Raw genomic sequence first — 18,613 nt, 5'->3', positions numbered from 1 at the left:
ATGTATTGATGCAAAAGTTCTTTTCACCTAATCTATGTCCAACAAAGATAAACACAAAGTAATTTTATGTAAGGATCCAAAGGATTAATGGGCTAAATTCAACCTAAAGATAACTATACTGCTGAATAAAGCACCCAGGTATATTCACTATAAGGTATTTTATAAACAGCTTCATATCTACTCCCTGACAGTAAGCTTAATATAAAAGACTGAAAGAATTTCAAGATCTGTTACTATTACAAAAATTTCAAATTTCACAGTATAAAAGTCAGTGTCACAAAATTATCTCACTTGTTCTTCACAAATCTTTAAAAATTGGACAAATATTATCATCCCCATTTACAGTAAGTTATGTGCCTACAGGAATTGTTGATTACTCAATTCCACATCTTCTGACTCCTATTCCAGTATTATTCCAGTAAGAATGTAAGCTCCAAGAGGGTAGGGATTTCTGTCTGCTCCTAGAATAGTGCCTGGCACATAAAGTCATGAAATATTTGCTGAATATACCAATAAACAAATTTCCACTACAGAAATATGTGTAAACCAAAATGTGCAAAAAATCAGTATAAATCCTCCAAGGCTATTGTGAAAAACCAAATAATCTAAGACCCTTAACATTAATTTGAGAATATTAGAATATGAGAATACATTTTATCTGGTATAGCATACGGGGAAAGTATTTATATAAAACAAAAGGGTATTTTGAGTTGACTGTATAAAGAGTTATTTAATGTACATTCTTCAGTAATTTTATTTTAAAAATCTTATTAATGGTTTTCAAAAAAACATGTATGTAGTCACTTACGAGTCAAAAAGATGTCACCTACATCTGACAGAAAATAATGCTTTACTCAAAGAGAAAAACAGACACAATGGGAAAATAATTTTTCTTTCCCAGCAGACAGTAAATAATCTGCACAACCCATTCACCTAAAAACATGTAAGAATTGTGAAGTACTTCAGAATTATAAAATATGCCTAAAAATTTTGCTAACAGGACCATCTTTATTATTTCCAAACCTTAAGGAACCTTAAGGAAGGTGGAATATGTAGCATTTTATAAAACACTGCAAGTTGTCCTCTTTGATTTCTCTACAACTTTATTAAAATTATGGAGTTAAAATTATATAATTAAACAAACTTAGAGAACTTACTTCCCTTCTTTTGACCTTCGCCAATGACATTGTAAGTATTGGTTTAATACAAGGACTGTTAACCTGTTTTTTGTGGCGAGATTCATAAAAAGCTTTTGTAATTATCATAAAAGAAAAAAGATGTACATGCACAAAAAATTCTACATAATACACCGAGGAGAGAAGCTATTTTTACAAACATTTGCTTTAAAACAATTATAATCATTTCACTACTCAAAGAAACGTGCACTCTTAAAAAATGTGTTTCCTTGTTATTTACATCATTCAACACTTCTGCTAAAGGACATGTGCCTACCAATGTTATCACAAAGGGAACAAACAGTGATCATAAATTCTGTTTGGGGTCTGAATAGGATACACTGATTTCTGGAATTTTAACTCCATGTGTAAGGTATTCTAATTCCATTTTCCTCCTCAACTCTATCTAGTAAAGTGTAAAAACAAAAATATTATTGGTAAAATATAACAAGATTTTAGTGCTATTAACAAAAACCACTAATCACTAAGGCATTAAAATGTTCTACTTTTAGAAGGAAAGCAGTCACATCACCATAAATATATAACAATATTGAAAATTATGGTAAAACACTACCCACATAAGTCAAATATGTTATGCCATTAATGTTTCCTTTTACTAAAATAATTTACAAGCTTTATGATGAACTCTAATTCAGTGGATATTTTTCAAAGCATAAAAATAATCTTGACATCTTACTGTTATATCCATGCTCTAATTTCATCAATATTAAGCTTACCTTTCCTTTTGGTCCAGACTGCTTAAAACATGAAAAAGAAAACAAGTGTAAGAGGCAAGACCTCATTTTTGATATATCATTGTAGTTTTAGTAACTGTGGTCAATAAGGCAAAACTCTAAGGTGATTAATTCGTTTTAAACACATTATATATACATTATATACCAAGTTTTGAACCTTGTCAGATATGTAAACTGTTTTTCAATTTTTGTTAATACAGAAAATTTATATCCAAACATATTTAAGAAAAAAGGATGTACAAAGAGATGAAAGATTCTTGAGAGAGCTTTTTAAACCATCAACCATTTGAGGATATGTTATTTTAGAGTAGTTACATAACCAGTCTTCCAAGAACAATATAACTTCCTGAAATGAAAGCTTTAAAATTTTTAGTGGTTCCAAATTCTGTTACCAGGTATGATAATTAGCTTCTAAGCAAGAAAAAAAGAATTATTTTAAGCCTGAAACTTTTGTTATTTTAATTATTATTATTTAATTATTTTAAGGTTGAAACATAATGCCATATGTTAAATATAGCAGCATATGCTTCTGGACACAAGGGAAGGCCTGGGCTTTGAAATCATGGCCTCCAATTAAAAACCCAATGTACAACAGGTCCATCCTTCACAGTTCATGGAAAATCTAAAAAGTTATCAGTATCAATTACTCAAGAGTAAAATTAGAAAAATCATCAATTTAGAATAAGATTCATATCCTACAATTATTCTTTAGTATAAAATGAACAAAATATTCAGAACTAATTATAAGCAAAACATAGTTTACAAATTCCCCAAGTCCCCATATTAACTCTAATATTCCTATAGCATGAAGCAAACAAAGTATCAATCCTAGTAAATTTAAAAAAAAAAAAAGGTTATGTGGTTTTAAATAAGCAACACTGGAAAGAAACTCCTATTTTAAAAGTTTTTCAATAGTAAAAAGTTGTAAGCTTACATGAATAACATATTTGAAAATTTATATTTACGATTAAAAAAACGGGACAAGGATAATGTATAAAATAAATTTATGTTGAATAAATGACAAAAAAGTGAGGGAATATTACCACCACATTAAAGTAAATAAAACAAATTATAAACATGAAAGTTTAAATATAGTCCAACTTATCTTACATATTTATTTCTACTGGAGCTCTATTTCCAGAAAAAGTAAAATAAAAACAGGAAGTTAGGCATTAATACCTAATAAAGCCATTTTCAGCTCTACACTGTTGTGTCCAAGAAGTGAGAATTTAGTAGCCTCTTGTTTTTTGTTTTTATAAACTCACCTGTATAGAGTAAAGGAAAGAGGTAGAAGACAGAGTAGCAGTAGAAGAAACAGGTTTGTTTCTTTCCAATAAACCAAGGGAGTTAGGAAGAAAACAAAAAACACAAAACAAATATATGTATATGCCCATGCTCATTTCTCTTATCCTTGAAGAAATTGCATTTATTATGATATATCTAAATTAGTCATTGTGCTTCTATAAGATTCCTCAATGTGTTTCTTGTCAAGTCCTGACCTAGAGCATACATATTAAGAAAAGCTTTTAAAAAATGGAGAGGGAAGCCATTATTAGTAATTAGGACTTTGTAAAAATGTCAACTTACATTCTTGTTGGACTATTTCATTCTTGTACTAGTGCTGTACTAGTGTTCTTAAAATTTTTTTTAAAAAGGGAGGAAAAAAGAGAGATTGATTCTGGTATCCATGACCTGATTTAAGACTTCAAAAACTCTTTCAAACTGATGCTTTTCATTAATAATTAAGTCTTGCTTATTCCAGGAGCCCATTTTCCCATTTATGGATTATATATGCTTTTGCAGACATTCATTTTCCCCTACGGTCCTTATAAGTCTTTTCGCCTATCCTTAATAAAAAAAAAAAAAAAAGTGAAAATGTAAATAAAATATAAACCAGTAAATGTGCTCTTTTAGCAAGTCTCATTGAAATGAGGGGTGGAGATGGTATAGAGTTATAAAGATTTTTTTAATTTCTACATTTCATCTTTCTATACTAAGACTATCCTCCTCCATTACTATTAGTACATAAACAACCTATCTTTTAAATATGATTTATATTAAGATTTGTAGTAGCAATAAGAAAATAGACTGAAATCATAATGTTCTCCCAAATAGTAGCTAATCTAATCAGGTATTTTAAGAATTTTCATTTATTCCCTTCAGATTAAAAAAGTGTGATGTACTTGTTCCCATATCTTAATAAAGAACTACAAATTATTCAAAATGCAGGTGTGATTTACTCTTAAAAGACAAGATATACCACTCTCTCCAAGAGGACTGTGTGATTTACTAACTTGTAGCATTTCCTTTAATTTCAAATTAAGAGTTGAGTTGTAAAAACAAGGGTGCTCACCTCTTCTGAAGCCTGGCAACTGTGCCAAAACTACGCTAATTAAAACCAAAGGTTTAAAAAAAAGGAAAAATAAAGAAAATAAAACCAAAGGTTTGGTAGGAACTTTTTTTTTTTTTTTTAAACGGTAGTAACCATCTTAGGTGAAGGCTTTCTTCATGCCTTTGAAGATGGGATTCCTACTACATGGAGTGTTCTTTTCTAGCTAGTTCACGGAAAAGCTTCTTTAATACTTCTTTGTGAATTCTTCACAGCTCCCTTCTCTGAAACAGCACTAGGCAAACTGTATCTACTACACTGTGCTCACCATGTAATTATTTGTTTACTCATCTTTCTATCCTCTACCCTAATCAAACTTGAGATTGAAAGCAGGGACTTCGTCATATACACCTTTGACTACTCTGTACCACATCTATACCTGGCAGGTAGCATAAAATCACTCAATGGTTTTGAAGGAAGAAACTTAGAAAAACTCTCAATGAATTGTTTTTGAATGTCAAAATATTTTTAACAACACATTGTAGCAAGAATAAGGAATGTTTATTTTATAAATAACAGACAAACATAAATAAAATCTGCTAACATGACTTTTCAGTTTTCCTTACTGCCCCTAGTTGTTCTTGTCAGGTATTTTCACTCAGGAGTGTTTCCTCTAAATACAAACTAATTCAGGGTTTTGTTTGTTTTTTAAGAAATATTTTACTAGTAAATGTCATTTCCTCTTAACAGGATCTAATCTTTTATGCAGATACCAGTAATACATATGCAAGGTGTACAGGTGCCAAGACCTAGAATAAAACAAAACACAAACCAATTTCCAGAATGAAATCAGTTTTATATTACCAATGATGAAAGTAGAGATGGAGAGAATAGGTCACACTGCAAATAATTCCAAACTAATAAATAAGCTCAAAAGCAATAATAATTTTGGTTGTAGAATATATCAGTTGATTATAAACCATAAATAATATTTCAAGATGGACCAATTTTCAGAATATAAAAAAGACAAATCTTTGTCAGCAATGGATTCTATCAATGTGATCAGTGTGTGAAAAACAATGTCTCTTCTTTTTGCCTCCCCACTAATTATTCTCCTTTTATTATTCTCATGTTTGTGCCGTATGTCAGCTAGAGAGTTTGATTTGTGTACTTTACAGTAAAAAAGCAAATTTTTTGGTATGTGCAATAAGTTCTCTTTCTTTCTAGTTGAATTTCTCAATATCTAATGTTATAATCTTTTATCTATAATAAAATATTTAAGCAAAAGAAAGATCTTAAAGTATGAGAAAGATTTATGGTTTTTAAGTTAAAAATCTATGCTATACCAAATCTATGTACATAGCAAATAAAGAAACGGTTTCTAAGAGTCAGGACATTTTCTGAATAAGCAACAATCTGGATTAACATTTTAAAAAATGAAGAATTTAGCATAGATACCAAATCCTTAAATTTTATTATTTATAAAAATATTTTATACAACTATTCATAATGCAAAAATTATTTTATTGTTGGATCCTAAGAATTTCTTAGTCAATTAGAATTGGCTCAGAACTGAAATTCAACTGAAATTTCATAATTCAAAAACGGTCATGAAAAAACCCACAGTTAAAGCAGTAAGATTGTCCCCATTGTTACTTTCATTATTTCAAGGTTCAAGTATTACTTTGATGATCAATGAGAACCACCAAATCTACTAAAACCAAAATTTTCTCAGCTAAAACTAGTAATGTGAGTTATTTTCGTACTATGAAATCCAATAAATCTTAGAAAGAAAGTAAGCTAATAACTGTAGTTTTACTCATCAGAGCTAAACCACCAGCTGAAGATTTCTTGTCAAATGTTGTACAGTCAATGTTGTAAAATCAGATTAATTTAACTGGAATATAATGCAATAAAAAGGCCCTTATTTACGTCTCTACTTACAAATATGATTTATTAAAAAACAGATATATAATAATAAAGTTCTAAAATATGAATTATTTCAGAGACAGGAATATCTTGTTACAGACAAGAGAAACACAGTAAAGTTCCACAAAGTAAAAAAAAGTGGTTAAAGGAAAAAGAAAAAAAAAATCTGCCAAACAATTAAAAAGGATGTACACACACACACACACACACACACACACACAAAACAAAGACAATTCGAATCCTTACCTTTGAGCTGCTGTTTTTACTAGTGATATCTGTGCATTAGCATGTTGAAAACGTCTACCATGAACTACAGTTCCGGAACATATTGATGCATTTTGTGCATTTTCACTGCAGATGCAAGAGATGAAGAATAATTTGAACTAAGGAAAATTACACAAACATCTGCAAAAGAAATCCTTTCAAATCTGAACCTACACACATACACACACAAAAACCTTCACACTAAGAAAAATATATATATTTAAATATATTTATATATCAATCCAACCCAATTGACCACATTAAATTGTCCATTAGGAGTTTTCCACTCTCTGAATTTGTCTCTGAAATGTTTCCAATACAATTCATGAAAGATACAAAGTAGAAGAACACTGGAATAGAAAGCAGGAACCCTAAATGAATGTTATGCACTATATCTTATAAATTAATTCAGATATATTTTCTTTTCTTCTTCTCTATTAGGGACTATCCATATAAAAAGCTTTTAAACCATGAGTATTATAAAGTTTTCTTACATGCCAAAATAAAAACAAAATGTACTGCTGTAAAAGAAAAAAAAAGTCAGAAGTCCCAAATTCTACTTCTGACTCTGCCACTGACTTCAAAGTTACTTAGCCTTTATGTACCTCAGTTTTCTATCTATAAATTGACAAAATTGAAATGAAACAGTGATTTTCAAACTTATTTCTGGGAAGTATAAGAGCCCAATCATATCGGTGGTTCCCTATGAGTACCACAAAGGAAAAGTGGGTTGTATCTAGAAGAGAAGAGGAATAAGATACCTTAAAAAAAAAAAAAAAAAAAAGGTTCCTTACTAAGACAATCCTGATTAAGTATCCCCTAGAGGAGACAGGAGCATTCTACCCTCCAATGCTTTCTACTTCTAATATTATGACCAAGACTTTACTAATTATGTGAGCGCAAGTTAATCTTATGAAATCCTATTCTACTGTATATATTTATATATATACACACATGTATATATATTACAGTATTTTTATAAAAATACTGTAATATTTTTATTCAGAACCAAGAAATCACTGTAATCAACCCTAATCCCAGGATTCAAAGCAAAGAATACACACACTGGAACAACTCTACCTTTTGGCATTGCTAATAAAGTGAAAAGAAAAGGTACAGTTTGGGTCAACTGGCCAAAAAGGTAGTTAGTTTTTGGTGTCAAACACTTTATCTTTTCTGTAGGAATGTGTAGTGAAGTGCCTATACCTCAATTTCTTATTGTTGCTCAACATGTTAAGTCCAATTGGGTTGCCTTTCAAGGGTTTTAAACTTTCAGCCTTGTTTCGTCTTGCACATGTCTTCCAGGGATCACCAGAACTGGTAGAAACAATTTCAGATTGACGATTTAACTGTAAAAAAATCCATAAATGTTTAAGAGTCAATACACACCATAACATGATTGTTTGAAAACCCACTTACTAAAAAAGCTACAAAAATGTATACCAGCTATTATAGATGGGAGAGAGGGATTACAGTGGCATGAATTTAAGAATAATTCAACTGTAATACTTTTTTTTTCTTAAGAATAACACAAATATGTAGGAACATGGATGTATACAGTATTATTTCCTTTTCATTTAAAAGTCTCCAAAGGTATTTGAGATAATTAAGAGAAAAACAAAAGACTTGAGGGTAGAGTATCTTAGAATAGCTCTTTCCTAAGAGTAAAAAAAAAAAAAAAAAAATTTCCCTTGTTGCTGCTATCTGTAGGACAAGTACAGTCAAATATGGCAATAAGTTACCACTTCAACTCATACAAGGAGTATGGCCTTAACGTCAAAGTTTCTATACAAACACAGAAACTGAAATGTCTTGATACTTTCATAGTTGCAAATGATCATGTACACACATCAATAACAATCACTTTGGGGGGATCATAGTATGACAACAGGATGGGCATTTTTTGGGAAGTTCTTTTCAACAAAGAAACCAACTTTTATTACATTCATTTCACCAGATATTTAAAAGCTGCTTTCAGACTCATTGAGAAGAAAAATCTTCAGTTCTGAGTGATAACTGACCCAAACAACACTTTAAAAATCATTATCTACTTGATTTTGAAACAATAGTTTAATATTTTATTTCTTACTCATTTATAAAATACAGTCATAAGAAGATAGGAACATGGCTCCCCCCACCAGTTGATCTCCATGGAAACCTAACAGAGTTCCCTAAAAAAATAGCTCCCACAGGGGCGCCTGGGTGGCTCAGTGGGTTAGGCCACTGCCTTCGGCTCAGGTCATGATCTCGGAGTCCTGGGATCGAGCCCCGCATCGGGCTCTCTGCTCTCTCGGGGAGCCTGCTTCCTCCTCTCTCTCTGCCTGCCTCTCTGCCTGCTTGTGATCTGTCAAATTAAAAAAAAAAAAAAAAAAATAGCTCCCACAAAAAAGGTCCTCCTGAGTACAGAGTTCATTGTGTCAATACCATTCCTATTTTTAGGCATATCTACATTACAAAGTTCAAAAAAAGACCTATTTTTGACACACTGCTTATCATTTCTCCTCCTCGAGACATTGCTTTATTTCCTTTCCTAATCTTTTATAGCCAAGGGCTTCAGACTCCTCCACTTCTGGTAATGGTATATTAAGTAATGCAGATCAATTTCCTTCTACTCTCTGAAAACTAGAAAAACGCTAGACAAAATACAAATTAAAAAATATGTATGTTTGAGACGCCTGAGGGCTCTAGAAGTAGTGAATAATTAAGAATTAAGATAGGGGGGCGCCTGGGTGGCTCAGTGGGTTAAGCCGCTGCCTTCGGCTCGGGTCATGATCTCAGGGTCCTGGGATCGAGTCCCGCATCGGGCTCTCTGCTCAGCAGGGAGCCTGCTTCCCTCTCTCTCTCTGCCTGCCTCTCTGTCTACTTGTGATCTCTCTCTGTCAAATAAATAAATAAAATCTTTAAAAAAAAAAAAAAGAATTAAGATAGGAACAAGAACCGCAGAGCTCTGAGCCCAGATTTGTATTTTCCCCTGAGGCACCTATTGATTCCAGAAGATGCAACTGAGAGGCTAAACTGAACTTCCAACAGAGAGCTAGAGACACAAAAAGTGGAGATGAAGATCCACCATATAAGAAGGGTCTCATAAACCCCTCAAACTTTGGATCAGAATTACAGCCTATGAATAGCAGTCACTGTATAGGCTGAAATCCACCTTCTAATCATCTCAACCTTCAGTTCAATTAAGGCAGTCTCAAATTTTTAGTGTAAATCAGAATTACCCGAATGGTCTGTCAATTTGCTGTGTCCAACCTTTTACAGTTTATTCTTATTCATTAGGCCTGGGGTGATCCAAACAATCTGTAATTCTAGCAAGTCCCCAAGTGATGCTGATACTGCCAATCAGAGACCATACTTGGAGAACCACTGAAATAAGATGATCTGAGACAGAGATTGCTAATGTTCCTAGTAACTAGCCAGAAGTAAATATATATCTCCTCCAGAAACAGGTAATTTTCTAGGCCTCAAAGTATCTCTCTGACTTTTTATATGCAATATTTACCATTCATAGCAGGCTCAAAGAGATTAGACAATGTGATCAAAACCAAGATAAACAACTAATAACAGAAAAAAAAACATAGGGGATAAAAACACCTGAATTATTATACTCTTTTATTTCTGTTAGTAGGAAAATACAATCACTTTTGCATTTGGGGACCTTTTTCATAGGAAATAAAGCATTATTGTGGAAATAACAATTTAGGAATCAAACAGACTTGTCTTTCAGGCCAAGTAACTTTCCTTGTAATCATGGGGTTATTTCATGCATTAACAAAAACATACACAAATCGCTGAGCCCTGAAATGGGCAGATAGGCAGGAATTCAGTAACCAATAGTTCCACTCAATTAGAAATACAGATATCTTTTCTTAGAAAGTTCATAGATTGAGGCTCCTGGGTGGCTTAGTGGTTAAGGGCCCAAATCATGTTTTTGGCTGAGGTCATCATCTCATGGATGGTGAGATCGAGCCCCACGTCAGGCTTCATGCTCAGCACGAGTCTGCTTAGAGATTGTCTCCCTGAGTCTCCCCCCTCAAATTAACTAATTAATTAAAATAAAGCCCATAAATTCTTTTATAATGTCATTATGATACATTCAGCTGATAAAAATTAGGCCTATCCGGTCATTATGACATTGGTCTATTCCCATGTTATTTAAAAAAAAATAAAATAAAATAAAATAAAGGCCCTAAATCAATGAAGAGTTGTCAAAGTATGGTTCACCGGACCACAGAACCAGCATCCTTTGGGAACACTTAAAATGAAAATTAGCAGCCCCACTCCAGATCTCCTAAATCAGAAACTCTGAAAGTGGGGTCCAGCAATCTTATTATCAAACCTTCCAGGTAATTCTGATGTACACTAACACGGGAGAACCACTGCTTTGGATGATTTTGATACATATCCTGTTAAAAATCTCAGAAGCATGAAAAAAATGGTTAGTACTCATCATCAGGGAAGTAAAAATCAAAACCACAATGAGGTATCACCTCGCACCTGTCAGAACAGCTAAAATTAACAACTCAGGAAACAGATGTTGGCAAGGGTGCAGAGAAAGGGGAACCCTCTTGCACTGCTGGTGGGAATGCAAGCTGATGCCACACTCTGGAGAATGGTTTGGAGGTTACTCACAAAGTTAAAAATAGAACTATCCTATGACTCAGCAATTGCACTACTATTTAACCAAAGGATACAAAAATGCTGATTTGAAGGGGCACATGCACCCCACTGTTTATAGCAGCATTATCAACAACAGCCAAATTACAGAAAGAGCCCAAATGTCCATCGACTGATGAATGGATAAAGAAGATGTGGTGTGTGTGTATGTGTGTGCAATATATATATATATATATATATATATATATATATATACACACATACAGTGGAATATTCCTCAGCCATAAAAAAGAATGAAATCTTGCCATTTGCAAGGATATGGGTAGAGCCAGAGAGCATAATGCTAAGTGAAATAAGTCAGAGGGGAAGGGAAGGAAAATAAGATAAAAACAGAGAGGGTGGGGCACCTGGGTGGCTCAGTTGCTTAAGCAACTGCCTTTGGCCCAGGTCATGATCCTGGAGTCCTGAGATCGGGTCCTCCATCTGGCTCTCTGTTCAGTGGGGAGTCTGCTTTTCCTTCTGACCCTCCCCTTCTTGTGCTCTCTCTCTCTCACTCTCTTTCAAATAAATAAATAAATAAAATCTTAAAACAAAAACAAAAACAAAAACAGGGAGGGAGACAAACCATAAGAGACTCTTAGCTACAGAGAACAGACTGAGAGTTGCTAGGGGGAGGAGAGTGGGTAGATGCACTAAATGGGTGATGGGCATTAAGAAGGGCACTTACTGGGATGAGCACTGGGTGTTATATGTAAGTGATGGATCACTAAATTCTACTCCTGAAACCAATACTACACTATATGTTAACTTACCTGAATTTAAATAAAGACATAAAAGTAATAAATAAAGATTGATAAAGTAATGCACAGCAAATGGTAACATAACTACAATACTTGAAATTCTCATTGAGAGAGCTTAATAAAGAAGACATTCTGACTAATATAACCGAAAATGATTTGATGATGTTCTCAAATGAAATACAACAGTGAATTTTATATAACCTTTTATGTTACTCAGAGTCTTATAAAGAAGACAGCACAACATCAAAACACAAATGAATGAACGTATTTCACCGGTAGTCCAATCATTTTGACCCAACTTCCTAGCCTCTGATGCCTTGATACAAAATTCAGACTATTTAAAAGACTGCATGTGTTATAAATAAAGAACTATACATAATACTTCTTTTTTTTTTTTTTTTTAATTTATTTATTTGAGAAAGAGACAGTGAGAGAGAGCATGAGCGAGGAGAAGGTCAGAGAGAGAAGCAGACTCCCCATGGAGCCGGGAGCCCGATGCGGGACTCGATCCCGGGACTCCCGGATCATGACCTGAGCCGAAGGCAGTCGTCCAACCAACTGAGCCACCCAGGCGTCCCCATAATACTTCTTATAACCTAGAATTTTCCTACAGATTGTTGAGAGAGTTCTAGGTGATATTCTTTGTCAAAATCTCATATTGGTACTAGTCTCTATTAAAGAAACAACCTTTCACCTTAGCATTTAATAAAGTGAAGTGGTAGGGTGTCAGAATTTGGTAGAGTACCTTTTGAAAGATTAAACAACCTATCTGCTTCAAAAAACTTTATTCTCTACTGCTTATAGAACCTAATTAAGACCCTTCCCCAAATGGTTCCTGATTAGACTTGATTTCCAGATCATTCTGGGGCAGGAATATCCATTCATTTGGTGCCATAAGTCAGTCAGCAAATATATATCCCATGCCTATTATGTACTTATTTGTCCATGCTCTGAGGAAGCAGTACTAAGCAACAGTAAGCAGTCCCCAGTTTGAACAAAGCCCTTTTGTCATGAAAGACCCGAAACAAACAAAAAAAATCCAATGTACTCAGAGAAAAAGGGATAGGGAACAATGAGACTGGGGAGAAGAGTAGAAAGATCCTCCAGGAGATATTTTACCAAAGAGGGTGAAGTTTTAAAACACCATTTGGCTGGACACCTGGGTGGCTCAATGAGGAGCTTGCTTCTCTCTCTGCCTGCCTCTCCCCCTGCTTGTGCTGTCTCTCTTTCTCTGACAAATAAATAAATAAAATCTTTAAAAAATAAATAAATAAAACACCATCTGGCAGGATGTGTGAGGTCCCTGTAGTAAGACTGTCCACAGACTGTGAGTTCCACACAACAAAATGAGATCATAAATTGATCTCAGGTAACACAGGCTAGATAGAGAGAACCTGGCACAAGCTGGGGAGAATAGCATTATCTGAACTAGTTTAGATGGTTTCAGCTTTAAACTTTTGTGTGAAAGGATGAACTTGGGGATATACTTTACGGAAGTATGCATGATCTACATGGTGTAGCGGATTTGACTGGGCCAGAAAATTCCAACTAGCCTCCCAAATATAATATTTATATTTCAATATAAACCCTCAATCTTTGCACATGTTGTAATAAAGCATTTAACATTAAAATAGAATCTCAGAAGCAAATTCCACTCCTATCTAGGCAATTATGAAAATTAGTATTTAGTGAACACTTAGTATGAATAGGCATTATGTAAGCTACTTTATATTCAATCTCCTTATTTTAGACATTTCAGTAGTTCTTTAGATTGTGATTCAACAACCACACCTAAAACATCAGGCCAATTACTTGCTGCTACTGAGTGATGGGATTAACACATTCAAATTTCGCACTTCAATTCTCTTCTCTCAAAATCTCTGCACGTAAGTCATTTAAACTTTACTGATATTCTATCCCTCTGTTACAAAATTTATTGAACTTAAAAAGCAAAGTAACTTGTCCAAACTAGCTAAATGGCTTTAAACATTTAAAGACTGGTCTGATTCCAAAGCCTATGATTTCCCATGCATGAGGAATTTTTACAGTGTTTAGAGAAATAAAAATAGGATGCTTAACCAAAAAAAAAAAAAAAAAAAAAAAAAAAAAGCTAAGACAAACTGTTATTCAAGAAGAATTCATCATTAGGATACAAAATATCTCAAAAACAAAGGAACTGTGCTAAATATTCCTTTATATAAATGTAGAAAGTTAATCTTCCCTATTAAGAACTGTTTAAGCCAAAATTATCATACCTAATATGCAGGTACATGACTCAGCTAATTCAACCATATAGGATTAAATGCCCATACATTTTCAAAACTTTTTTGAGAAAGCATTAGGGCACAGCAACAAACAACCCAACAAGCCCACCATTAAAGCAAGAGAATCTATATAACTAAATTCTTAAATTTCCCAATTCCATTGTCTATAGGTTACTATTAAAAACTGCATACACTTCAGTTGGCAACAGAAAACCAGTACTTTAAGCTTTGTAAGAGATGATTTATCTCAAGAAAATCTCTTAATATACCATCAAATTACCTTAGAAAAAGTTCCCTACCACTGCTACACTTAGGAGGTAGCTCCGGGAAGGGTGGGGTAGGGGGAGAATTTATTCCACAGAAGAATCATAGGATAAAGTTGTAAAGATTCTCTTCACACAAGTGTAGATCTATAGGACATAATTCTAGCTTGCAGAACACTTAAAAATAACTACTGAATTAAAATACAATATATAAATTATTTTAAATCCCTAATAATCCACTTCTCTCTGCCTAATAATTTTTATTTTCCTTCATTTTATTTGCGCTCTCAATTTGCTTATCTACATCAAATTCCTGGGAGAAATAACATAAATAAATTCTTAAAATCAAGCCATTCATTTATGGATGACTATTTCACAGAGAAGAGAACTACCACTACTCAAATTCAAGATAATATATTCAGTCTGGAGGTTCCCCAAAAACTTTAATTTTCCTTCCTGTTTGCCTCTCCCCCTTCAGTAGCCTAAGACAGTTTTCTAGCTAATGCAAGCATAAGATCAGGAGAACAAACATCTATCTTACAACATCCTATGAAATGGATATTAGCATGCCTAGAATATGATACTCTCTAACTAACTCAAATATTTATTACCCATCCAAAAAAGCTGTTTCTCCTAACTGGGTATCAATCTACATAGAATGCCTTTACATGGTAAAGGTAAAAACAACAGGATAGGGATCAGCAAAACTTTTTTTTTGTAGAAGGCCACATAACAAGTAGTCATACAATCTCTACTGAAATCACTCAACTCTGCGCAACTAATTCAAATCTGTGTTGTACCATGAAAGCAGTAATAGACAATACATAAACAAATGAACACAGCTGATTTTCCACTAAAATTTTATTTATGAAACAAAATTCATATTTCGTGTAATAGTCATGCAGCATTCTTTTGACTTTGGGGGAAACCATTTAAAAATGTTTCTTAGGCCATAGGCTATAGGCCAGATTTGGCCTCTGAGCCTTAGTTTGACAACTTTGTATTATATTACTCATTACATAACAAATGAGTATATTCAGTTACTAGAATTTAAGCTCCATAGGAAAAAGAAACTTGTCTATTTTGCTTGCCAGCAAAATATGGAACACTGTAATCAATACGTATTTTTGCTACATGAATAAATATTTCATTGGGACTGTGGAAATGTATAAAAATTATCAATATGTGGTTACCATCCACCCAAACTTACCAGACATCAAATAAGTCAATTTAACAACAACAACAAAAAAACAAGTATTCAGGATATTTAGCACCTAAGAACTTCAGAAAATAAGATAACCTAAAAGAATCTATTAAAACAAGAAATCTATTAAATTAGATACATAAAATGTACATTAAAGACATTTAAATTCTTAAAAACAAAATGGATATTGAAACAATAAATAGAATTAGAAACTAGGGAAAAAACAAAATTTTGAAAGAGAACCAACAGAAGTTCTACAAATGATAAATGCCCCCTGCCTTTTTTTTAAAGGGGCACCTGGGTGGCTCCGTTAGTTAAGTGTCTGACTCTTGATTTCCACTCAGGTCTTCATCTCAGGGTCATCAGTTTAAGTACCATGTTGGGACTCCAGACTTGGTGTGGAGCCCACTTAAAAAAAATAATTAAAATTTTTTTAAAAAGAAAAAAGACGAATTCAAAGGAAATATTAAATAGCAGATTAAGACAAAGATAAAACGTAGTGAATTACAAGACAGAGCTGAGGAAATTACCTAGAATATGGTATAGGAATGATTTTGTTCTTTACTCCTTATCCTTTTCTTTTTTTTTTTTTTAAAGATTTTATTTATTTATTTGACACAGAGACACAGCGAGAGAGGAAACCCAAGCAGGGGCTGTGGGAGAGGGAGAAGCAGGCTTCCCGCTGAGCAGGGAGCCTGATGTGGGGCTCGATCCTAAGACCTTGGAATCATGACCTGAGCCCAAGGCAGACACTTAATGACTGAGCCACTCAGGCGCCCCCTTTTTTTCTTTTGTATATAAAATACAAGTTAAAGGATATGAAAAAACGGTATTATTATTAATTCTAACAAAAGTTCTGGAAAGAATAATGTGGAAAAGTAATATCCACAGATATAATGATTAAAATTTTTCCAGAACTAATGAAAGACATGTATCTATTATCTAAAGAGACACAAGGAAACTGTAGAAGCCCAAAGGTAAACAGATTATTCTGTGAAAGGGAAGGGGAAGAATACTAAGACATTTTTAATCCAAGAAAAATCCTACTCCTAATTCCATGCTCATTTGAGAAGAGGAACTGTATCAGTTTAAACCAATGATCCATATGGACCTATATATTACCTACAAGCCATTAAAAATCCAAGAATATGTAACCCCTTAGGATATACAAAAACTTTCTAAGGGAATCAATTCCTAAATCCTCAATCTCCATTTTTACACTTTCTTAAAACCGATTTACTTTAAAACCCATCTATAGAAACCCATCTATAGATGGGTAGGTATATCCTACTAGGAATGTGTATTTAAACCCATGTATAGAAAAGGCATTATACAGTACTTCCTTTCCCAATAAACCTTTATCTGTTTTACAAGAGAAAGACATAATTCTCACCTATTGTATTAGAATCGAAAAACTTCCTGAAAGGAACAACTGGAAACACTTGGATCTCTTTTGGCACAAAAAATAGTAGGAGGTCTTCATATCTTTCCCCATTTTATAAATATTTCTCTTAAAATACATGTATTTCTAACCATGGGTCAGAAACTGGATATTCCAGACCAAGCTTATTAGATTTCCTTAATTTAATTGCAAAATGGAAAACAAAAGTGATAAAAATTTGCACTTACCGGCTCTGTATATTCTATTCCAATTATAATCAAGAAAAGCATTGTTCCAAGGAGAAAATCAAGTGAGAACTCAAAGAAAACCTAAGGTTTTTTTGTTTGTTTCTTTTAAAGATTTTATTTATTTATTTGTCAGAGAGAGAGAGAGAGAGAGAGCGAGCACAGGCAGGCAGAGAGGCAGGCAGAGGTAGGGAGAAAGAAGCAGGTTCCCTGTGGAGCAAGGAGCCCGATGCCGAACTCGATCCCAGAACCCTGGGATCATGGCCTGCGCTGAAGGCAGCAGCTTAACCGACTGAGCCACCCAGGCATCTCGAAAGCCTAAGTTCTTTTTGCTTTTGTTTTTGTTTTTAAAGATTTTATTTACTTATTTGACAGACAGAGATCTCAAGTAGGCAGAGAGGCAGGCAGAGAGAGAGGGGGAAGCAGGCTCCCTGCCGAGCAGAGAGCCCGATGCAGGGCTCGATCCCAGGATCCTGGGATCATGACCTGAGCTGAAGGCAGAGGCTTTAACCCACTGAGCCACCCAGGCGCCTCCAGAAACCCTAAGTTTTTAAAACAAGATTGAAATCTGCTGTGGCTTATTACAACCAAGGAACAAACTCAGGTCAAAACCAAGGTTGTATTTTTCTACCTTAGAATTCTGAAGTGAAATGAAATGCTTGTCACGAAGATACAAATTAACATGTATACTTGCAGTGAAAAATGAAAACAAAGATTTATAGATAAATAGTATACTTAATTTAACTGATTGGCAGGACTACATGGACTGGCCTTGTCAAATAAGTTTTATATGTATGTATATATACATATATATATATATATTCCATAGAGTAAATGAACAAAATATGTAGTTCCAACATTTTAAAAAATACACAAAACAAAAATTACAAAATAGTTCACAAAAAAATATCATATTGGCAGAGGCATCCTACAGTTAACAAGATTTCAGTTTTTTAAATTATTTCTCACAGCATCTAGTTAAAAAAAAAAAAAGGGAATCTAAAAGTAGCAAGTATAATTATTGGTCACTTGTCAAGTGTGATAAAACCTTTTTAATATACTTCCCCAAATTCAGAAGAGCAATGACTCTAATGACTGGACCACAAATTATTTTTACCTTTTAAATATTATGTTGCTACGTGATTTTTGGCATTTAATTCAAAAGGAAAGAACTGAAGGATAATGTTACAGAAAAACTCTATCCTTATCTATTTATTATATGACCAAATTTCTCAGCATTTGGTTTAAAAAGTTTAAGAAGAAAATTGCAAAGTGCCTGAATGGCACAGTTGGCTAAGCTTCTGACTCTTGGTTTTGGCTTAGGCTGTGATCTCAGGTTTGTGAGATCAAGCCCTGGGCTCTGCGTGGAGTCGGCTTGAGACTCTCC

The 18,613-nt window shown here is 33.6% G+C and overlaps 1 protein-coding gene across 7 annotated transcripts in view; it reads right to left on the bottom strand.

Moving 5' to 3' along the window:
- Positions 1–18,613, bottom strand: part of SENP6 (SUMO specific peptidase 6) — a 125,744-nt gene that overhangs the window by 74,645 nt on the left and 32,486 nt on the right. For 4 of the 7 annotated variants that reach the window (XM_047732377.1, XM_047732380.1, XM_047732382.1 and 1 more), the window contains 3 exons: positions 7,659–7,801; positions 6,435–6,539; positions 1,913–1,933 (listed from right to left, as the gene is read on the bottom strand). In XM_047732377.1, coding sequence (XP_047588333.1) covers positions 1,913–1,933; positions 6,435–6,539; positions 7,659–7,801 — 269 coding nt within the window. The remainder of the gene's footprint in view (positions 1–1,912; positions 1,934–6,434; positions 6,540–7,658; positions 7,802–18,613) is intronic. The other 3 variants (XM_047732379.1, XM_047732381.1, XM_047732378.1) reach the window with 2 other exon arrangements.

Source organism: Lutra lutra, chromosome 6, assembly GCF_902655055.1.
Source record: "Lutra lutra chromosome 6, mLutLut1.2, whole genome shotgun sequence".
Classification (NCBI taxonomy): domain Eukaryota; kingdom Metazoa; phylum Chordata; class Mammalia; order Carnivora; family Mustelidae; genus Lutra; species Lutra lutra.
The sequence above is the reverse complement of the archived record's forward strand: the minus strand, read 5'-3'. Positions and strand labels throughout refer to the sequence as shown.